Source organism: Podarcis melisellensis (genome assembly GCF_964234715.1).
Source record: "Podarcis melisellensis genome assembly, chromosome: 8".
Classification (NCBI taxonomy): Eukaryota; Metazoa; Chordata; class Lepidosauria; order Squamata; family Lacertidae; genus Podarcis; species Podarcis melisellensis.
The window spans coordinates 53,122,803-53,147,277 of NC_138540.1; the positions used below are offsets into that span (position 1 = coordinate 53,122,803).

The 24,475-nt window shown below is 43.0% G+C and overlaps 1 protein-coding gene across 1 annotated transcript; it reads right to left on the reverse strand.

Moving 5' to 3' along the window:
* Positions 1–24,469, reverse strand: KCTD19 (potassium channel tetramerization domain containing 19). The gene is made up of 16 exons (XM_081921104.1): positions 24,352–24,469; positions 23,689–23,994; positions 20,846–20,996; positions 18,043–18,234; positions 17,456–17,587; positions 17,065–17,284; positions 16,359–16,519; positions 14,361–14,458; positions 12,984–13,126; positions 12,127–12,210; positions 10,794–10,899; positions 9,572–10,172; positions 7,176–7,370; positions 5,770–5,924; positions 5,307–5,408; positions 1–151 (listed from the first exon to the last, which is right to left on the reverse strand). The coding sequence occupies exons 1-16, from the start codon at positions 24,388–24,390 to the stop codon at positions 38–40; spliced, it is 2,799 nt and encodes a 932-aa protein (XP_081777230.1). The 5' UTR covers positions 24,391–24,469; the 3' UTR covers positions 1–37.
* Positions 24,470–24,475: the final 6 nt, after the last annotated feature.

Consider the following 24,475-nt stretch of genomic DNA (forward strand, 5'->3'; position numbering starts at 1 on the left):
TTTATCTGGACGGAGGAAACAAAGGATTTCAGTTTTATTAAGATTTCTGTAAATATTTCCCTATGACAAAATGAGAGAGTGATTGAAAGTAACCTTTTTTTATCAGCAGGTCAATGCAGCAACTGTACTTCCAGGCAAATGGCAGAGTAAACTGAAAGGGAAAAACAAATAGGCTAGCAACAGCTCAAGGAGTGGCAATGACATTCTCCCTTCAGGGTTTTGTTGTTGAACCAGTTGCCAAACACTCAGAGCTGAAGCAGAGGCGCTTTTAGGGTAGCGCAACTGATTCAGTCATGCTGCAGGGGGCGCCACAACAATGCTGTAGAACAGAGCGTGAGAGGTGGGGGGGTCAGCAATTTTTAGTGTCACACAGGGTGCCACTGAAATTTGAGAACCCAAAGCATCACTGGCTGAAGCGTGTGTGTCCAGATAGAAGGCCATCCAAATTCCTCAGGAAACACATGCTTAAAATTTAGAAGTTACTCCCTCCACTGCAGGTCAGGATTAAATATGGACTCGGGCATGAAAAGGTTGAATGCAATTTAGTAATTGTGCTCAAACATCTTCAATGAGGCACAAATCCAAAGTGGTTCCCTTTGCTTCAGAGGTATTCAGACTCCCTGAGAATCAAAAGTTACTCCAAAATGGTCTGTGGCAAAGCAAACCGGTCCCCCAAGCATCAGAACCACCTCAAAGCCTTGGAAAGGTGTTTTTACTTCCCATCCAACTAGTCTGATAAATTTTGTACCTCAGCGTCTGCAAAAATGGGAAATGCTAGAGGGTGGAGGGGTGAGGGAGAGGAGTCGATATGCAGTTCTGTTTTGAATTTGGAAACGCTTTTACTGGAGCTATTTTTTTGCTTCCGATCGCAAGTGCTGTTGGGTGGGTCACAGAAGAAACAGATCTCAAGCTGTTTCTCTGCTCTTTGTGGCTGGCTTTGGCAGCATTCAAGGGCCCTGTGGCTCCAAGAACAGCTTAAGGACATAGGCGCCGACTCCATGGGGCTTGAGGGGGCCCGAGCCCCCTCAAAAATTCGTTTGGGGGGGCTCAGCCCCCCCAATAATCTCCGGCGCCCCTCCAGCAGAGCGCCATCGCCGCCCCTCCCCCAGCCCAAAATGCACAGGGAGGGGCGGGCTGCATGCCTCCTGCCCTCTCTCCCGAGCAAAAGCTCCACCCAATTTCCTTTGGAGCTGATTAATAGGCGCAGCACGCTCTCCCCTATTCGCTCACGAGGAGGCGGCGCCACTTTATTTGCATATTCATGAGCTTATTTATTATTCATGAGCTTTCCCGGGGCCCCCCAATATTTTTTATAAGTCCGCGTCCCTGCTTAAGGATCACAACTAACAGGGAGATGGTGTCTGTCCCCACTTCCTAAACCAATGTCTGCCCTCCACAGCATCTCCCCAGGAACACTGGTTAGTGGACAAGAGAGGTGTACCTAGGATAGCTTGGGCCAGGTCCTCCTGACACCCCTGGATGTGGATGGTCCAGCAGAAGAACAGGTTTACTGGCCACCTTCTCCGCCTGTTCCACTAGCTAGTGCACAGTGGTCCAACACGCGGCCCTTGAGGCTTTTTTTGGTGGCCCTCAGCAACATTTGACACACGCCCCAGCCCTCATGCCACCTTCCCAAAACCAGGTAAGCAAGGTACTGGGGTTTGAGAAGGAGGTGTGGGGGCCCCATAGGCTAAAGGGATCATTAAAAAAAGAAAATTTACAGGTTTTCCTTGTCAAAATAAAAAACCCTGCACCCATTTACCTGACATTTAGACTTTCAAATTTCATCCAATTCTTCTAAGAAATAAAAGTGACATATATTTGTTGATGCTGTCTTTTAAAGAACACTCACAGTGGAAAAAAGAATAGTATGGGACGCAAGTAAGGCCGTGATGCGTGGATTCCTAATTCAGCAAAATTCTATAAAAAGGAAGAAACAAAATGAGAAGAAGGAAAAGATTTTGAACCAGATAAAGGAAGGAGAAAAGAAACTGAGATCTAAGCCGAAGTCTCATGAGATTTTAAGAGAAATAAAGTACCATCAGACGCAATACATGGAATTGATGAATCAGGAAATAGAATGGAAGATAAAGCAAATGAGACAAAGGACATTTGAATCGGCAGATAAATGTGGGAAACTGCTGTCATGGCAACTGAAAAAGAGGCAAAAGTTAAATACGGTGACATCCCTGGAAATAGATGGGAAAATTATCAACAAACCAAATGAAATAAGCAATTGTTTTCAAAGTTTCTTCAAAAAACTTTACGCACAAGGGCCTACAAATGAACAAGAAATAGAAGAATTCGTTAAAAAATATGGACTATCAAAGATTTCAGAACAAAATAAAAGGATTTTGAATGAAAAAATTACAGAACAAGAAATAGAGGGTGCCATCCAGAATACGAAATTGGGGAAATCACCAGGACCAGATGGTTTGACTGCAAAATACTACAAAGATTTTAAAGAATGGCTAATACAGCCATTGAAGGAAGTATGCAACGAGATATTAGAGGGGAAAAAGGCTCCTGAATCGTGGAAAGACGCATTTATCTCACTTATACCGAAGACAGAAACTGAGAAACATCAAGTTAAAAACTACCGCCCTATATCACTCTTGAATGTGGATTATAAAATTTTTGCAGATGTTTTAGCAAAAAGATTTAAGAGGGTTTTGATGGAGGAGATTCATAAGAACCAAACAGGCTTTCTCCCAGGGAGACATATGTCAGAAAATGTGAGGAACATTATAGACATTTTGGAGATGCTAGAGGTGGACATAAATAGGAAGGCAGTTCTGATCTTTGTGGACGCGGAGAAGGCCTTTGACAACATTTCTTGGAAATTTATGAAGAAGAATCTCCATGGGATGGGGGTAGGCCAAGGGTTTGAAAACGGTATAGGTGCAATATATTCTGAACAAAGAGCGAAATTAATTGTGAACAATGTGGTAATGGATGAGATACCAATAGAGAAAGGTACACGACAGGGATGCCCTATATCCCCTTTACTGTTTATATCGGTCCTGGAGGTTTTATTAAACATGATTAGGAAGGACCAGCTGGTAAAAGGAATACAGGTCGGATCCAAACAATATAAGTTAAGGGCATTTGCAGACGATTTAGTGCTAACTTTGCAACAGCCAGAAGCTAGTACCAAAAGAGTTTTAGAATTAATGGAGATATTTGGCCAGGTCGCAGGATTTAAATTGAACAAACAGAAAACAAAGGTGCTGGAAAAAAATCTAACAAAAGAGGAGAAAGATAGGTTTCAAAGTGAAACTGGGCTGGAAATAGAAAAAAAGGTAAAGTACCTGGGGGTAAATCTGACATCAAAAAATGTGAACCTATTTAAAGACAACTATGAAAAATGTTGGACAGAAGTTAAGAAAGATTTAGACATATGGTCTAGGCTGAAACTTTCCTTGTTAGGCCGAATTGCTGTTATCAAGATGAATGTATTGCCAAGAATGTTGTTTTTATTTCAGACGTTACAAATTTTAGACAAAATGGACTGTTTCAAGAGGTGGCAGAAAGATATATCTAAATTTGTCTGGCAGGGCAAAAAGCCCAGAATAAAATTTAAGATCTTAACCGATGCAAAAGATAGAGGGGGCTTTGCCCTGCCAGACTTAAGACTTTATTATGAATCAGCAGCTTTCTGCTGGTTGAAGCAATGGCTACTTCTTGAAGACACAGACATTCTTGATCTGGAAGGATATGACAATAGTTTTGGTTGGCATGCATATTTGTGGTATGACAAGGTAAAGGTGTATAAAAGTTTTAAGAACCATATTGTCAGGAAAGCATTGTATAATGTTTGGAATAGATATAAGGATTTATTGGAAAGTAAAACCCCTAGGTGGTTGTCACCAATGGAAGCGAAAGCAGTGAAAAAAATTAACATGGACTCTAATTGGCCTAAGTATTGTGAAATTTTAGAATATGATGGCGAAAGACTGAAGCTACAAAGTTTTGAGAAGCTAAAGCATAAAGTTCGAGACTGGTTACACTACCGTCAGATAAATGAGATGTTTAAGCAGGACAGGAAACTTGGTTTTCAGAAGGAGAGGTCAAAGTTAGAAACAGAACTGTTAGAATCCAATACTAAAAACTTATCTAAAATGTATAATTTGCTGCTGAAATGGAATACACAGGATGAAACAGTGAAATCAGCTATGATTAAATGGGCACAGGATATTGGTCATGACATTATGTTTGACGACTGGGAACAGTTATGGACCACCGGTGTTAAATTTACGGCATGTAATGCCCTGAAAGGGAATATAATGAAAATGATCTATAGGTGGTACATGACCCCAGTCAAACTTGCAAAGATTTACCATCTGCCCAATAACAAATGTTGGAAATGTAATGAGGCTGAAGGTACCTTTTACCATCTTTGGTGGACCTGCCCAAAGATTAAGGCCTACTGGGAAATGATCTATAATGAAATTAAGAAAGTCCTTAAGTGGACATTTGTAAAGAAACCGGAGGCTTTTCTCTTGGGCATGGTCGGCCAATTGGTATCAAAGAAGGATAAGACATTCTTTATGTATGCAACCACGGCAGCAAGAATCCTGTTGGCAAAGTATTGGAAGATGCAAGAATTACCTACTCTGGAAGAATGGCAATCGAAGGTGATGGAATATATGGGACTGGCAGAGATGACCGGCAGAATCCGTGACCAGAGGAAAGAGACAGTGGAAGAGGACTGGGGGAAATTTAAAACATATCTAAAAAATTACTGTAAAATTGTGGACTGATAAGATGTTGAGGGGTAGGAAACAAAGAACTACAGCTGTAAATCTTAAACTTTAAGGAAATTCAAAAGGGACTTAACTAAAGACTGATTGATGAGTTGCTCGAAAAATGGTAAAACAAGGATGTGGCGAAGGGAAGGCATGGGGAAGTCAATCTTTGTTGTTTGTTTTTCGATGTTTGTGTTTGTCTTGTATTGTCATTAATATGTGTAAAAACTAATAAAAATATTTTAAAAAAAAAGAACACTCACAGTAGAAAGTAAGCACTCAGTAAAAGTGAAATCCTGAACCAATTTGGCAGAGTTCATATCCTCAGAATGAGCTCCTGTGCCTGCAAATTTCACTCAGCTCTGCTCAAACATTAACCTGTTATCCAAGCTGACACTGTGGGTTCTGAGGCTCTCCCTCCTCCCTCCCCCCCCCAGCCCTTCCATTCAATCAAATGGAGGAAGTCACAAAGCAAGCAGCGAGAGCCTGGTCTTTCTGGGTCAGCAGCAGTCCCTGTCCTCCACTACAAAAGGAAGCAAATCAATAGTTTGCACTTACTTCAATCCATTTCAGTAACTTCTCACAAGCATGACTATCTGCTTTAAAGGGCGCCACATTCAGCAAGTCAGCCACAAACTCCTTAGCTGTGATCTCTAGGCTCTGCAAGAAATGAGGGCACACAACAACCATTTTCCAGAGCCAACTGCGTAGAAGAGCAGTTAGCAGGATTGTGAGGAAGGGGGGGAGGTGAAGGACCAGGACCAGGCAGGCAGGAATGGCTGCAGGATTCTCTTCCGCAGAAGCCTTAGAAGAAGGGAGACATGAGGGCAGGGCAAAGCTTATTGCCTTTTGGTGGTCTCCAAATATTCCCAGAGCTCACAGGCAAGCTGTTAGACTAGGAAGGAGGTCTCAGCAGGTGACATGCCTTAGGCGAGCAGAGCTTGTGCCAATAGGCCACATGGTTTCGGGATTGGCACCCAAGACCTCTATAAGCCCAAGAGCAGCCATGTTGTATTCTTACCCACAGCCTCTGCACAAGCAGCTCGACTTTGGCAGTCATTTTCTTGGGGTCCTTCTGCCTAATGGAATCCAAGATGACATCGGTGAGAAAGCAGTGGCACTTTCGGGCATAAAAAATCTCCTCTTGTGACAATGGAAAGCTCAGAAAGACAATATCTATAAGTGGAAAGAATTAGGGAGTGCCATCAACACCCATTTCTTTGCCAAACCTTCAGTGTCTCCCTCATCACCATCTCTTGAGTACAAAAACAGCACCACCTACACTGATCTTGGTTTGGCTTTGGGGCATTTTGTTTCTGACTTGGCACCACCTCCCATGGTTCCTGCCTGGCCCTGTAACTCAGTGTGGCTAAGGAGTCACATCCTTGGTTCACCACAGGTCCAACTAGTCACAGCACAATCCACAAGTATTCTAGTGCCACTGCAAAACTACCAAAGCAAAGTTGGAAACATGAGGAGGAGGGGATCCTGTCAATTTTTATTTCTCTCAGTTTCTCAGTTTTATATTCGGTTCTCTATATTTCCTTATCCGTTTGAAAAAAAATAATTAAAAAAAATCAACAGCATTGTAGTGTGAATTTCTCCCAATGTATACATTTCCCCCTAATACTTTTGCAAAGCAATTTTCCCTACTATAAAGCAAGTTTCTATGTTACTTTCATTTTTAACAAAAATATGCATTTAGGGAGCCATTTCTCATATTTTAGTCAAATCTTTGCATGGTGCTGCTGCTGTTGTGTCCCTCCTTTAATCAAACTGCAGCCCAGTCGTGGCTCCTGACCCACTGGTTGAAGACCATTAATCTAGCATAATCTGCCTGAAGACAAAGCTGTTTTACTCAGCAACCCACACTGCTGACTGATGCCAACAATCCAACCTTGTGGGCCTCTAGAAGAGAGCAACTGCAGCAGCATATGGGGCCTAGCAGAGCAGGTCACTCTCAAGGACTTAAGCAAGATGCAAGTCCCATGACATTCACTAACCAAACTGCCCAAGAAGAAAATCCCAGATACACTGAATAGTCTTACCAAATTGTATAATTGGACACTATACAGCTCAGAGCTAGTCTCTACTTGTGGCATTATTTGATGTTCAAGAAGCACCATTACCCCACTGAAATACAATAGAAAAGGCCTTCACAATATAACCTTTTTTTTCTTGAACTCAACAGGGCAAGATCTTTGTGACGGGAATGGTTCCAAGAGTGGGAGCTTCTTGTCAAAATATACAGTAATTTCTCATTTTGCAAGGAGAAATAGTGAAGATTCTGGGTACAGAATCGGGGGGGGGGGGGTGTTCTATTTTTTGAGGGAGGAAGTCCCTCCCCCCCCCCGCCCTTCAGAGCAAAAGCAGATGAGATATATTCAGCCCTGCCCTTTCCTTATATCTCCTTCCCATCCCCAGTACCTTTGGCCATGGGGTGTGCTAGGCCACTGGCTACTTTCATGTCCTCCAGGTGTGTGCTGTAGAGAATGCTGCTTTCATGAGATGAGCAGGAACCATCACAAGCCACAATCGGAGGATGCTCCACTTTAAGAATCAAGCCAGTGTCCCCATGGGGCTCATCCATGATAGCACTGCTGCTTTGTTCAGGGAATGTCCCTGGGCAGAAATGGGTAAAAATTGTTAACATGACATATGTATTGATTGGCATATATAAAAAGTTATCAGATGTTTCACCCTGACTTGCATCTACCAACGGAATTTAGGAAGTCGTATTAGACATGGAATGCAATGAGGCACCATTCTGTGGTCAGTTCTACACCCCATGTATTCCACAGCATGTGCACACCTCTTTCACATTCTCTCTTATTCACTTTTTCCCAAATTAAAAAGTGCCAGGTGTTGTAACCCTTCTCATAGGACAGTTGCTCCATCCCTTTTACCTTTTTGGTACCTTTCCCAGTGCTTCAATATACTTTTTGAGGTGTGACCAGAACTATACACACTAAACCCATGGTGGTTTCACCATGAAATTGTACAATGGCATTATGATATTTGGTAGTTTTATTCTCAATCCCTTTCCTTATCATCTCTAATGTGGAATTGGCCTTTTTCCACAGCTGCTATACACTGAATCAACACCTTCATCAAGCTGTCCACTACAATCTCAAGGTCTCATTCTTCATCAGTGACCCCCAGTTTTGGTTCTATTTGAGTATAAGTGAAATTAAGGTGGGGATGTTGATCCCACATGCATCAATTTACACTTGTTTTTAATTTCATTTGCCATTTTACTGCCCATTCACTCAGTTTTGGGGTTAGGCTAAGCTTATTTATGAATTGATTTCCTTTTACAGCTCCTCTCAATCCTCTTCTATTCTAACATTTTGAACAATTTGGTATCATCAGCAAACTTGGCAACCTCACTGTTCATCCCTAGAGTGAAGAAAGTAAAACACACAACCCCCGGTCACAATCCTTGGTGGAGCCCACTTTCTACATCCCTCCATTGGGAGACCTATCCATTTAGTCCTCCTCTCAGCTTCCTATTTCTTAACCAGTTACTGATCCATAAGAGGACCTCTCTTTGGGAACAGCTGACTTGAGAGACCATCTTGCCCCTCATAGCGGCCCAGCATAGAGGCACTATGAAGGGTACCACATGATGTTTTCACAGGGAACTCAGTGTGTCTGCACCTTGGCCTGGAGCTCCTTGCCTATTCATATTAAGCAGGCATCATCAATAGTTTCTTTCAGTTGCCTACTTAAGGCACACCTGTTCACACAGGCCTTTATTTATGCTTCACCATCCAACTCTTGACTCTTTTTATGCTGTTTGATGGGTGTGTTACATTTTTCATTGTATGAGATAAAAGCCCCTAAAATAAATAAATATGAAGCTATTCAGATATGAATAGCCCAGTCCTGAACAATTCAAGCAACTTTTCACGGCAAAGTATCAGCTAAATAAGCCCTCTATGGCAACCGTGGAGCTTGCATGAACTTGCAAAAGCCTGAGAACAAGCAGAAGAACAACTGCCGAAATAGCTAACCTTCCTCTTTCTGCATACAAACGCTAGAGACTTAATCCCTTAAAGATCCCTGCAACCAGTTCATGGATCTCCATAAGCAATTAAAGAACAGGCCCTGCCCAAGTGGGCTTTCGAAACAGCAACTTCACAGAGGCAGCTGACTTGCAGCTTCTACCTCTAATTGTTAAACACAGAGCAACAATCATGAAGATTTTCCCCTTAGATGCTCCTTGCAGGAGGAGAAGTTAATCACTGTTTTCCTCTTTCATTTTTTCTTTTTATAGCACTGGTTTCTGTCACTTGTATTCCAGTCTTCATCCAGCCTACTTCATCAACCACAGCTCTTCAGTACCAGGGAGTGGTCTCCACGGTGCCAAAGAGGACCTTTTGGAACAATTGTGTCAAAGGCCCCAGTCATCTCACTGTTCCACAATGAAACAAGAGCCTCAATAGGATCACTTGCTCTACCCAATGAAAAATCCCCTAAAGCCATCAACCTCCAAGGGTGGACCAGCAGAGGTCCCCACCGCTGAAGACAGGAGTAATCATTGCAAGACCAAACTTCACCAGGAAGTGCCCTGATCATGACAATGAGATAATATCCACCCCACCTGCTTCTATACCAACCCCTCTCTATCATGAATAAAGAGGTGATTGATCACTAATCCCACATCTCTGTGAACAAGAAGCCATTATGTATAGGCAGAAGGGGCAAGGAGAAAGGAAAGGTCCCAGCAACCCCTGCTTTGGGGGGGGGGAGAAAAAGAGGAGGGCACTCCTTGTTCCCGACATCCTCAGAGAGCGCTAATTTACAAGCAGCAAATTCACCTTTCTCTCTCTCTTTCTGGCCACTCAGTTCCTTGGCTGCAATATTTTCAGCCACTGAAGAAACCTCCTCAGAAATGCTTTGTCTTCCAATCTTGACAAGCCACGCCTCAGAAGCCGGGATGCCCAGCAGGCACTGCCCAGCTTTCGGCAGCTGCCCATTACTTGTGAGCTCAGGACTGGTGACCCCAAAGCAAGTGGCTGGTGGGAAATTGCAAGGCACTCTCCTTTCGGGCTCTTCAGCCACTTTGACACCATTGGATGTTGCCACCTGCTGGACTTCACTGCACCGGTAGTTCGCCATATCCCATCCCTGCACTAGGGAAATGAGCTTCTGGATGGGAGTGTCTCTGTTTTCAGGTTTTTTGGTTAAATTGCCTTTTGCTCCTCTTTTCCTTTCAGGCTGTCTGAAACAGCAGGAACTGTCCCACCCATCTGTGGACTGGCTATATCCTTCCCAGTTATTTCTTCGCTTTGATCCCTTGGTTGGGGAAATGTGGGGGGACTTTTCATTCACTTTGTCTCTTTCTTCCAGGTCTTGTGTATTTCTAGATATATTCCAGCTATTGGCACATTGATCTAAATCCACAGCAATATAGGAGTGCTAAAAAAGAAAAGAAAGGAAAAGGGAAAATTTCCATTAAAATTCTAAGATAGAGTGTAATTTGGCAGCATCAATGTATCCTGCTTTCCAACTGCTTTAAGTTCCCTGCTTTTGAGTTCCCTTAGAAGCAATATAACAGGATTCTGTTATAATTTTATGAGGTGTGGCAGCTGCTTTTGTATCTTTGGAGGGTGAATAATAAATTGGGCTCTTTGAGAAATGCTGAGGATTATAGAACCTTCCAGAGATGATTGGGAGAAAGTTAAGACAGTTAAACATTAGAGGTTTGTAAGGTAGACTCATTCTAAACCACAGGGATGACTGCCAACTTGGACGGCCTTAAAAGAAGGTTAGACAAAGAGGGTAAGGCTATCAATGGCTACTAGCCACAATGGTCATGCTCTGCCTCCATGGGTGGAGGCAGGTTTGTTTCTGAATGCCAGTTACTGGAAACCATTGGAGGGGCGAGTGCTCTTGTACTTGGGTCCTGCTTGTGGGTTTCTTACAGGCATCTGGTTGGCCACAGTGGGAGTAGGAAGCCAGACTAGATGGGTCAGTGGCCAGATCCAGCAGGCTCTTCTTATGTTCTTAATGATAACATTGAGTGAAGAATAACCTTACATTTTGAGGCTCTTCACCAGACTCTTGCTCTTTCTCTGGCACTGCAATTTCAAGACTTCTAAATGGAAAAGCTGCTCTTTGAGCTTCCTGTTGCTGCACCCATAACCTGTAAATAAAACATTTCACATTACAAGAATCATCTGTGAAGTCAGCCATGGCTCTGGAGGTAGTGTGCCTGCCTCCGTATTTAAGAATATTGCCTGCATCTTCAAAATGTATTAAGATGTAGACACTGAAAAAATGGAGGGGGGAAGTAGAAATTTCAAGCAGTTTGTGAGCAAAAGCTAGAGGAAGAGGAGGAAGAGTTGGCTGTATCAATTCATGGAAAAATGAGACCTTGAGAACTTAGTGGATAGTTTGATGAAGATGTTGACCTAGTGTGCTTCAGCTGTGAAAAGAATGTATTCCATGCTAGGAATAATCAGGAAAGGATTTGGAAATAAAAGTGCTGATATTTTAATGCCATTATGTAAATCTCAAAATAACCTCAAAAAAGTTATTGCGAAGTTGAGAAAGGGGTGCAGCATTACTCTCCTATGAGGCAAGGTTGTCATGTTTAGGACTTTTTAGTTTAGAGAAAAGGTGAGTAAGAGGCAACATAATAGAAATTTATACAATTAGGCATGTCATGAAAGTACAGTGGTACCTTGGGTTAAGTACTTAATTCGTTCTGGAGGTCTGTTCTTAACCTAAAGCACCACTTTAGCTAATGGGGCCTCCTGCTGCCGCCGTGCCGTCAGAGCACGATTTCTGTTCTCATCCTGAAGCAAAGTTCTTAACCTGAAGCACTATTTCTGGGTTAGCGGAGTCTGTAACCTGAAGCGTGTGTAACCTGAAGTACCACTGTATTGTGTCAATGCTGTGTATTTTTAGCAGTATTTGTTTTAATTTGTACTGTGAGCTGCCTTGGGTCCTATACTGCAAAAAAGGTAGAATATGAGTTACATAGATAAAGAAATCTCTCCTCCGAAACCTCCTCATTGTACTGATGCCTTCTCATTCTTAAAAGCAGAGTTTTTTTGCGCCTGACAGTGCTGATGCCACAAACATCCCATTCAGGAACAAAGGGCAACGAGGTTGGCCAGGGGTGTTGGATAAAAGACTGTTTCCTACCAAACTCCCCACCCCAGCCCTGCTTAAAACTGCCTCCCAGCTGTTTACCACGAAGAGGGCATTCAGGGACAAACAACTACAGGGGAGGGGCTTGTAGATGTGCTTTGGATTTCTGTAATTCTGGCCTATTGTCCACCCAGAGGGAGTTCTCATGCCCCCTGAACATCACTGGTTGATACGTGATTTTTTAAAAGATAAAGGAGAAAGAAACTGAGGATACCTGTATGTGTCATATTGATGAAGAGCCTCGACAAGAGAAGGGATCTGATACGCGGCCACTTCCTGGCACAGCAGAGACCATTCTCTGACAATTAGAAACAAAACTCAAGGCTTGTTTATGCAAATCAAGTGCACAGAGAGCCCTGTCAAACTTTGTAAAAACATTATTGGCAATAAACAAGACTGTGCAACTCAAATACAGGTGCTCTAAAAAGCGTGTTGAAGCTCATGTCTCATCTTAAAATACCAGGGTGGCACATGTTCCCTCAAGAGCTAACAGGTTTCTCCTCCTTACACTCTGCTGCAAACTCACACCAAATCTTGGGTGTGAGTCAAAATGGAACATTGGCTATTTACTGTGAAAGTCCGCACTGGCCCAGTGTGTTGTTATATCTTCCACCCACTATCCAGATCAGGCGGGATCACATGATACAGCTGAAGAGACTTGAGCAAACAGAGGAGGCTCCACCTCAGTTCCTTTGTAGTGCCAAGCTGGAAGCAGAGTAGATGGAAACTGGCACCTCCACAGGACAACACTACATGTATCCCTCACACAGCACCAGAATATGGACTTTTATGAGAAGTAGCCAGCATTCCACTCTCTGTCTAATAGGAAGGAGGCATCCAGATGGGACATGCCTAGGCCAATTTCCCTTGATGGGTGGCACTGAATAGTGGCTGTGAGTTTAAGATTGCTGGAGGACTTGCTGCAGCCCCTCCATCCAAAGACCACTTCTGCCAAAGCATAAACTTCCAATTGACAAAGCCCATGTGGCTGTCCTGCATTGGTTGAGAGGGCTGCATTAATCATGAGCTGACCATGTTAGGAACACAGGAAATGGCAACCATTTCACTTACTTAAATTCAGAAGGCAAGAAGAGTTTACCAAATCTAAGGAAGTTAAGGATGTGTCGAAAAATTTGTCCATCTCCATGGATGAGGAGAGCCTGACCATAAGTAATCCAATACACCTTTTTGCTATTTGACAGCAGCTCTGGAAACTGGCAAAAAAACAAACAAACCAATGCCATAAAGAAGAACAGAAGCACAACTTGTTTAAAAGAGAAAGCAGCCCTATTTTGCCCACACTCACCCACAATGAAACAACCCTTACAACTTTTCTACTCCACAAGGAAAATGTATTATTATAGGTTCTGGGTGCCAGAGTTTGTGAGCGGAAACCACTCATAACTCTTGGATTTAGTAAAAGTTATAATTAATAAAAGTTTGATTAAACTGGGCCAAACACAGGAAACCCTGGATTTAGTTAGGCTAATGAGCCAGGCTGAACCATTAATCCATTAAGAAGGCCAATAACACACACACTCGGGCCAGACAGAAAATGGTGAAAGCCTCTCCTTGAGGTGAGATATAGTAGAGACTAAAATCCAGTGTTTCAGGAGGGAGGGACAGAAATGCTGTGAGCAATGAGGTAAGTGAACAGGGAAAGTGTCCCTTTTGCAAGCTGAGGCAGTAGGGGTGGGTAGGCTAGAGCATGAGGTAAGCAGTCCATTTTATGCTGCAGAGAAGGTCAGACAGGATGTTGGAGTCTCTTGGAATATGAGGCTGCAGCAATGAGAAGAACAGGAACCTCTTGGGATATGAATGTTCTGTGCTCTCTCGGTCTAGACACAGGTTGTATATATGTGTAATTAAAGCATGTACTGTAGAGGTGTGAATTACCTTCAGTTTGTGTGCTAGTCTGTAACACTGTGATCAAGTATGCCTGCAAAGTCCCAGGTTTAATCTCCAGCATATCCAGTTAAGGAGTATTTGTATGCCATGAAGCTTTCTTCCTTGTAGCTTTCTCTGGCTGTCTCTCCAGAACTATCTCAGGCAGAGAAGAGTCTTCTCTCATCACCAGTTAATTAACCCTTTAAACTGAAGATGGTAGAGACTAAACCTGAAGCACTAGAAAGCTGTTGGGAAAGTAAAGAGCACCAAGCCAAGCGAGCCAATGATCTGACTTGGGATAAGGCAGCTTCATTCCACTAGGATGTAGGGTGGGGGGGGGACATGTTAAAAGATTCCTGCCCATAGAAAGCAAGCGTGTGACAAGGTGAGCTCAGAACCTTTCATGTCAAAATGCGAGCAGAAATGAAGTTTAGTGCCACCTCCCACAAGTATGCTGATACAGTTCAGTGCAAGCACCTCAATGCTTTTAGGAAATTGGCCTGAAGGTTCAGACTATCAAAAGGCAAGAAAGGCAATGTCACACGTTCTTAAGAACTGTACCTTCAGTAATGTTTGCAAGTAAGTTGCATACCAGTGACTTCCCACATACACTTTGACAATATGATGGAGTGAAAAGACTGTTAGTCCTGCTGCCCAGCCTGCATGTGAAAGAGAAACAGAATGCAATTTTAAAGGCATTGCTGCTTTTGTCAATGTGGTGAACACCCTTGATCCACAAAATCCCTCCCTATTGCAAGCTCATATACAAATGTTTTGCCCATGCAAGGAGCAGCAGATAATCTACTGAACTTGAAAAGCAAGTTTTCAAGCAAGTTTCCCCTCCATTTGCCCTTAGAGCAGGGCAGTTTTCAGCTGGCCCATGGGGAATGACAGCAATACCAGCCTACAGCTCAGCATTCATGCATATATTGCCAATTACTCAACATAATGTCATTTTTTGCTCACTTCTATTAATGCTTACAAAGACTCCTTTGCGGTCGCAGGTCAAAATTTGCTCTAGTCTTACTTTAGTACACTATGGCAGAAAGTTTATAACTATAGTGGGGAATTAGATCTAGCCAGTGGGCCTGATTCCCAATTCTACCACTGTGGACCAATTTTGACAGCAGTAAATCACCTGACATTAGGTGTCTGCCACCTGCCAAAGTTCAAAGAAGGTCACTGTAACCACCAATCAACTGTGAGAATGCATTCAGAGGGGCTCACTGTAACCACTGATCAGTAGTTACAGGGAGCCTCTTTGAACAAAATCCAAATGAAACATTTTTTCCTCAGCTTGTGGGCTTCCTAGAAGCATCCACTTGCCCATTACGAGAAAAATATGTGAGATTAGATGAATCTTTAGTCTGATCCAGCAGGGTTCTTATGTGTAGAAAGTTGCTGCATATATATGCACAATACAGTGGTACCTTGGGTTAAGTACTTAATTCGTTCCAGAGGTCCATTCTTAACCTGAAACTGCTGAAGCACCACTTTAGCTAATGGGGCCTCCTGCTGCTACCACGCCACCGGAGCCCGATTTCTGTTCTTATCCTGAAGCAAAGTTCTTAACCTGAAGCACTATTTCTGGGTTATCGGAGTGTGTAACCTGAAGCGTATGTAACCTGAAGCGTATGTAATCCGAGGTACCACTGTAACTTCAGTTTAATCATCACAGTTGCCAGCTATCACTTACATCACTTGCAGACAGTGGTGGAGCTTCAAGCTCCGGCGGGGCGGGTGGCAGAGAGCAGGTAGGGGTATGGCTGGCGCACGTCCCGGAGGCGTGGTGCTCCACCTGCGGGGGTGTGGCGCCCAGCACAGGGAGGGGGCAGCCACAATGGCACCCCACCGGGATCGTGCTGCCAGGGATGGTGCACTCCCCTCACACCCCTGTTCCTCCGCCAGTGCTTACAGACAGTCCACTAAAGTCCCTACTTATGTTACTGTTTTTTGCAGATTATCTGAGGTTACTTGTACACTGCAATAATCAGATTATGCTGAAGTGTGCATGTTCTTGGATATAATGCATATTGCTCAGAGAATGTATAATAGCTCTCAGGATATGCACAAAGCATGCAGTGTACACAATTCTGCTAAAATATGCACTTTCTTTGATGTGTCTTGGAGGTTATGCATGTCACCTGGAGAATGTGCCAAATGCTGACAAGATACACATATTCCCCGAGGCCTGAAGTGGTTTATTTTTAAGCATTGGGGTGTGCCTGAGCACACCTGGCAGACTCCCTTCACATCCCTACAGTTACAGGCAGTTTTATACTTTTGTGTGGAATTCTGATTGTGCTGCTATAATTGTAAATCAGAGTATTATGGACATAAAATGCAATGATATTCCTTATAAAGTCGTTTGCAATGTTAGTGACAATAAACACATTGTGGGGAATGACTACTTATTTTGTAACAACCATTGGTTCAAACTTAACGTTTCATATTCTGCTCTTTTATAGCTTCAATATTCCATGTTGTTCATTACTAAAAAGACATTCTTCCACCCTTAAAACTCAATAAGAAGGGTCAAACTAGTAACAGCTGACGTACCTTTTCCCACGGTTTCTAAAGGTGCCTTTTGTTTTAGAAAAGTTTTCAAGGCATCCTTCATTGGCTCATATATGATATCCATTTGATCCAAATAGGCACAGAGTTCAGGAAGCTCAGACATCTTCCGTATAAGTGGGAGTCTGCAAGTGCCTAACCAATTCCTTTGGATAAAAAGGGGAATAGACTTAGAAGAAATTAATTTATCTATTTTTGCATTTAAAAAAAAAATATCCATGTGATTTCTTTCCTACTATTTTGGCTACACATGGATTCTCTCCACCACCACCCCAACTCCCAATTTTATTTAAATCAGATTCATTAGACAACTAAAACCTTCAATTGCAATTGTGCACCTGAAGAACAGTAATTAAGGCTGGTGGAATGCAAACATGGTCAAGAATCATATAAATTAACCATCAAACAAACAATGCCATCAAAGTACACGAAAGTAAAACCAAATAGGTGTATGGTCAAATGTATTAAGATCAAAGCATTTCCCTACATATTTTGAAGCCACCAATGATTCCCCTTTTTTCTAGGGGCACAGCAATTGCTCAAAGACCCAGTCACACTCTTTTCAATTTCAATTGAGAAGCTCCTCTCTTTTGAGTTTGAGCATAGTGCAAGGTCAATTATCCCACCTCACCCCAGTGGTCTTAGGCACACTAACAGCTAATTGGTTCTGCTTTGGTGCAAAAAGACATACATGACATGTTGAAAGAGAACTCCGTTCCCGGATATATAGAGCTTGTTCCCATCCAGGGTACTCTCCATGTGAAGCTGCCCCAGAGCAGAGTCAGGATATTTGACCAAGAGACCAAGCGCCATTGGGAACAAAGGGAGACTTGCTGCTTCCTGAACTTGTGGCTTCTTCATGGTGCTTTTCACAACGCCTTGAAGGTCAGCCGTTCCCTCTGAGTAGATTCCTAAAAGGGAAATGTACAAATGAGAAATGAACAATTAAGAATCCTGATTATATTTTATACCTCTTTTGACTTTCTAATCCTGTGAAAGTCCCATGGCCCAATCCCCATTTTATTTTGAAATCTATTAATATAGAGATGAGTTACACTGAAAGATGCAATTAAGAACCACACCAGGGTTCCTCCTGTAGGTCTTCACTGCTTCTGTGACTTCGGGGATCCCCAGTGCCTCAGCCTCAGCCTCCAGAGCATCCATGTTGGAGAAGTTGTCGGGTAAAAGCATCTTCTCTGAGCGAAGAAAATTAGCTAGAAATTATAAAATGAAAAACACAAAGATGAGCCCAGAGTGTAGCAAGACCTCAACCCTATTCTCTGAACCTGCTCCCATAGGTACTAGCAGAACACAGTGCTGCCACACACCCACACCCCAGTTCATAGAGTTGTCCAGGAGGATTCTGTGGTCAACGATAATTGAAAGCCGCTGAAAGTTCTAGCAAAAGCAACAGGGTTGCACTCCCATTAACCACTCTCTTGAAGGTTTCCCATCAGGGCACCAAGACCAAAACCAGACCTGAACCCACATCCTACTCCCACATATTCCACTAGCCCCAACCCTTCAAACATGACCTGTGGTTCTGAGACTGCCTCTGGTAGCATATTAGTAGTAGAAAGGGTGTTATAATCAATTTAAAAATGAAATAGAAGGAAAAATTTATTTGTTGCCTCCTCCTGCTGCTGTCTTCCTCAAGGGAAAGGCTTACCTATGAAGCGAAATTCACTGCTTTCACATTCTATCAGCACAGCATTGTCAGACAGCCACAGCAAGTTGTCATCATTGACCAAGGAAGGATATTTTTCAACCATGTCTAGTGGCACAAAGCAGTAATGCACTTCTTCTTCAGTATCTAGCAATGGAGTGTCCATTAGTCCTAGGGGGACTTTCTCATGTAATCCTAATAGGGAGAAAAAGTGAATGTCAGCAAGGAGCTAGGAAGACCAGAGACAACCGATAAAGGACTAGAAATCTGAATCCACAGCCTGGAATCACACACACCATACACTGAAAGCACATGGCTTCCCCAAAAAATCCTAGAAATTGTAAGTTACCCTTCATGGGGCTAAAATTCCCAGCACCCTTTAGCAAACTAGTTTCCAGGATTCATTGGGGGAAGCAATGTGCTTTCAGTGTTTGATGTGTGACCCCAGTCTACACACGACATCCCATGCAAATAGCACCAGCTATTGCAGCTGATAATCACTAGGAATCCCAGCAGGCTAGGAAGCAAGCTTAACCTTTTTTCCTTGCTGTAGTCTTGTGGAAAAATCCTCATCTGAAGCTGGTATTTGTAACTGAGAAGAAATTCTCCACTGGTGCAAGCAGGGGAGCAAAAATTCCAACTGCTAAAGTCAAGCTCATGATAATCTGTGCTGGCTAATGCTATTTGCATTTTTTTAGACCCGGCAAATTAAATACAAAGAAATAGTTGACCTCACATTGTTGTTGATCTTCAGCAAGCTTTGGGATTATCTATGCCAAAAGATTAGCCTGGGTCATTATTAATTAATTAATTAATTAAATAAATAAAATTTATACACCATTTGATTTAAACAAAACTCATAATACAGTTTACAAATCTGAAGTATATTTAATGGGTATAAACTCAATAAAGGGAATAGTGAAATCTTAGTAAATGTAACAAAGGAATTAAAAATGAAGGGAAATAAAGCTCTGGCACCACTGCCATTCTAAGAGAACAAGGCAGAAGTTCATTGTGAGCTCCAGCACCTCTTTTTCTAGAAAAATAGCACCGGTTATTATTATCTCATTCTCATATATATATATATATATATATATATATATATATATATATATATATCTCACACATTTTCTCTCTCCTTTCTTATTACATAGGGGTATTTTGGGCTTTATAAAATCTTTGTTGCTTGTGGTATTGAGTAGTAATAGTAGTAGTAATTATAATACAGAAAGACAGCATTTTTTTAAAAAAATATGTCATCATTTTTCTACTAAAGTACCCAGGTTGATGTACCCAGCTTGGTAAAATGTAGTAAAAATAATATATAATATAAAAAACAGATTGAAAACAATTAAGAAAAGAAAGGCAATTAGTAATAACAATTCAACTGAAAAGACATCTGGGTAAATAAAACATTTGACTTTGCTCAATTATAGGAATATGTACCAGTGACTCAAAGGCAGTATCTGTATAATAGACCCAACTCTCTCTTGTCAATGAGCATCAACTTTCAGTTCAGCCTCCTACCTCTAGGGGGCAAAATGAATCTGGTCTTGTGCCTTGCTGCCTTTTATCACGCCTCTGGGACCAAAAGTGACAGGAACTTGGTTTCCGTTTGGTTTCTCAGGGGATGTTTCTCACAAAATTATACAAATTTGTATTAAGAGTTTTGTCACAAACAACTTAGCAGTGTGCCTAAGTTCAACTGCTAATTTCTCTCTCGAGGACTTAAAAAACAAACAAACCACATTCAGCGCCTTCACGGGCATGCTACTTATCCTGTCATAACCCAGACGAGTGAAAAATAAAGCAAGCCTTATTCTAGAGCAAATGACCCAAGGGGCAGCACTCTAATTAATGTCAGGCAAAAGTTTATTAGGAGGATGAACAGTGATTTGGAATGCAGCCAAACAATTAAACATCAACATCAACTCGTTTTATAATCCTACTGAGATATGTGATTGTAACTGAAAGTGAATGACTGTAATCTGCTCCCCTAGCCACCTGGGGTTGCCTCTGAAGGTTTGGGAATACAGCTGCTAGGCTTAATTGGAATGAGTCATTGCAAGCATCTTGCACCACCAGTCCTCTCCTGTAAAGCCCTTCTTGACATAGGGCCAGGGTACTTGAATGATGGCCCGTCCCCTCACCTGCCTCTACACTTACATCTGCATTGGAGTTCCTTCGCTGGGTTCCCCCATCGTCTGAGATATGGCTAGTTGCTATCAGCAAATGGGCTGTTTCAGCAATGGCACCTGGTTTTGTTTTTAATTGTTTTTACTGAAGATTTTCTTGGGTAACAAAAGTACATACAGTGTTTCAGCTTTCAGTTCATAGAGTCCTTTCTATGGGTCGGTTACATTTGATGTGAAACACTAATAATGTTATAGACATTATGAACTGGTCTCCCCCCCCCCCCGAGGCTCACTTGGTGACCACTCTGAAGTTGTTGTGCCATCAGGCAAAGGCTTGTTTTCCTAGGTGTTTATGCTTTTTGGCTGATGCTTTTATAGGGCTGCTGCTTTAAGCCTATATTAATGTATTCATCTGATGTGTTATTAAATATTATATTTTAGGTAGTCCTGTTAATGTATCTGAGGGATGGGGAGATATAAATAAGCAATGACTGAGTTTTCTTGGAGTCCACGTCTCCTGGGCTTAACCTGCACTCCAGCCACGGGATCATGTGGGCTGAATGAAGCCAGGGGAAGTTCATAAAAATTATCCAAGATGTTTGCTGATGATCACTACAATTGTCATTTTAGTCCTGTCTAACCTTAAGTAGTTGCTTACAATGGACTTTTACCAGTAAATGCTGGACTTTTAAGAGGAAATTCTGAAGGCTTGCTGATACATTTTCGTGTTCTCCAGTAATTCATAGATGCTCTTTCAGCTATTGGTATATCCGCAGGACGGACACGTAAATTATGTTTTCCTTCCTTCAAATTGTCTAAGGTCTGTTAAGACAGGCAAACATCTCTTAAGCATGCATTTTCATTATATTTAAACAAAATCATAGGAGCATTAAAAGAGGAGGGCTGCAATACAGCATGGTGCGCATAACAGGATACTGTCCTTCGGCTCTGCCATCAATAATGTTTGCTTCAGTACAAAGTAAGAGTTCCTAAGCAATGCAAAGCTTAAAGTTTTTAATAAGCCCGTGGTCATCATCATCAATGTAAGCGCTATTCTAAGCTATATGATGCTATTTTCAGGCTCATAAAGATGCTTCCCTTTGGCAAACCTTTTATGTGCTTCTGTTCCGTCATTAAGGAGGGACTAAGGAGGAAGAGGGAAGGTAGCTTCTCTCCCTTTTCCTGAGGTGGCATCTGGAGAGGCTCAGCTAGGGAGGCTTCAGAAAAACACAAGAGCCTTGCAGCTGGCTCAGCCCAGAATGCTAGCACCCTATTTCCATAGTGGCCAATCAGATGCCCCTATAGGGAGTCTGCAAGCAGAACCTGAGCTCAACAGCACTGCTCTCCCCTCTTATGACTCCCAGCAACAACTCAGGTCCTGCTTAGTTGTCCACTCCTCTTGTCATCCAAGTTGGTGGCCATCACCGCATCTTGTGGGAGTGAATTCCATAGTTTAACTATGCACTGTGTGAAGAAGGGAGTGATTGCAACAAACAGCATAACTGCTTATCAGCTCAGCAATGTAGGCAATGGAACCAACTTATTTTTCTGTCTTCAGGAGAAGCCTAGGAGGAATCTGCCATAGATGCTTTTAATAAAGGGCAAGTCAGACCCGTGAAACCTAGCAAAGATAACCTATATCCTATTCAGAAGTGTAAATTACTGTCAACTCAGACAGTTCATGGCTGACCCATTATAACCTGTCATAAGGCTCATTCAGACTTCCTTTTGCACTGTGCATTCCAGGCACAGGTCCACACTTTAAAACACTGTATCAGAACAGTTTATTTTAGTCCCAGCGCTTTATCTGGGAACACTCGCATTTTACCACTGAATTGGAGCAAATGGCAATACAGTATGTGGAAAACCTGATTGCTGTTTGTTCCAATTCAGCGGTAAAACATGGGGTTTCCTGGGGAAAGTGCCAGAACAAAAAACAACAGTGCTCAGACATGCAGCTTTAAAGTCCAGACCTGTGCCTAGAAACACAGCACAAAGGCAGTCTGGATGAGTCCTTAATGAGGGTACTGTGTAATTTAAGAAGGTGATGAATCAGTGTTGCTGTCCAATTCATTGTGCCTTGTAGGAAAAAAACAGCTTTAAGTAGCCCTGAAGCTCTTCATCAACCAGCTTGCACCCACATGTCTATGTGACAGGTCCCACCCACACCTGTTGATAGGCATCCTTCCCTCTCTACGTTCTCCATGAGAACAAAGCCAACCTTCTCTCTGAGAACAAAGCCAACCTTTGGTCTTGGTGCCCTCCGTTTCATTGCCTGAAAGTGAGACAGGCAAGCAGCTGAAGACTGAGGTGGGTCTTGTAAATCCTCATCACCTAGGTTTGGTTTAAAACACTGACACAGGAGGCACAATCCACTGAGAACTTTTCCTGCCCAGTCTATCCCCTTGAATGAAATGGAACTTATCTCATGGATAGAGGATGTAGAACTAGAAGTGGAAAACTCAGGATGGGGAGGGATCATGCTCCATAGTACGCTTAGGACTTGCAGGGTCCTCTTCAGAGACAGCAGGAAAGTGGGGAGGGTGATCCCACAACAGTCCCATTAGTGAAGCAGGCATAAAGAGGCCTCCAGATGGGCCAAGCCAGGTATAAATAGCTTCTGCTTTGGCTTCTGCCTAGACAAGAGAAGAACTCCCAGTTTACTATTCTCTTGGGCTTTTGTTTCCCTGGACTTCAGGCTCCTCAATCTAATTGCCTTTGCTCCATCTGCCTCAGTGCTTTGATTGCCAGCTTGAATACATAACTCAGATGTAACACTGAACCATGGCTTGGCATGAGGGAGGCCTCTCTCCTCTTGCATGCAGATTCCTTCCTTTGTATTCTGCTTGTCATTCACCACACACTACCCAGACATGCAAATTGGCAAACCCAGTTAACACTAGCCACCTAACCAGGGTGTACAAATAATAATAATAATAATAATAATAAATTTTATTTATATCCCGCCCTCCCCAGCCGAAGCCGGGCTCAGGGCGGCTAACAACACCAAAATAGTGCGACATTATAAAAACATTATAAAAATTAATTAAAATCAAACTCACATTGGGATTCAAATCATGAATGTGAAGAAAATTATTAGCTGTAGCTTGCCAGTCCAGAAGCCACAGCAGCTTATGGCTGGTAAAAAACAGGTAGTGGGAAAGAACCCAGTTGTAAGATGAAGCTGGGAGCACATGAGTTCTCATGGAGCTCCCACATTCTAAGCCCATGGTTAAGCCTAACTTGAGCTGTTGCCTGCTTTGGCTTCTAATTCTGCCAAGGTTTCTGGACAACTGACACAGGCAATTGCTTTCCCAGCCAGACAGAGATGCACAGCCATCCCTATAAACTGTTCCAGAGTCCAAAAAGGACAGTTCCAGGGCAGCCAGAGAAGAAACTACTGTTGTGAAAGTTGTCCCATTAAACCGGGCTCTAACTTATCAGCCTTTTGACAGCTTACATCTTATTTGGGCAATAGAGCATGTTTTCAACCCACAGCCAGGAAAGGCAGTACCTGCAATAGTGGGGTCAGCTGCAAAAGCATGGCCTGCTCATACAGCAAATTCAGTTCAGCACAGCTGGAGAAGGACAGCTTGGAGGTGTGCAGGTAATAGTGGACGTGCCTGAAGGTGTAACCATCTCTGTCAATGAACAGACGCACGTTTTCATTCTGAGTCAAAGCCGAAACCTCTTTCCAGATCAGAGAGTCTGGAAACTGGGCGATTTTGCTTTTGGGAACTGAGAAGCACCAGCCTCCGACATTCAGGTGAATCAGCTCTTCCTCAGAAGATTCAGCTTCAGAAACTATTTCTGATTCTTCCTAAGTGAAAGGTGGGGGAGAAATCAGTACAAGCTCAGAGCAGAGGCTAAGCCTTTAAAATAACCACATCAGTGAATTCCCCTCCCCCCACCCGCTCTTTTTAAATCTATATTAAAAAGAAGCCTCTCTGATAATGCTTCGGATCCGAGGATGCTGTCGAGTGTGGATGCATGCTCCCCAGCTGCACATGCTCAGAGACGCTCTTTCCCGGCGCTGGAAAAAAAGGCGGAGAGAGCGCTCCGTGTGGGGGCGTGTGTAGAGGGAGACCTCCCCCGCCCCCGGTTCCAGCCCCGCACAGGGGGCCCATTTGGGGTTTCCGCTCTCTCTGCCCTGCTCTCCTGAGGGGATCCCCTTTACCATGTTGCTGGGCAGGCGGAGGGAGGGGCGGAGGACCATCCTGAGGGGACGGGGCAGAGCGCCCAGCAGGGCAAAGCAAAGGCCGGGCGACGGCGGCCGCTCAACGGCCTCCTTGGCTCGCGGC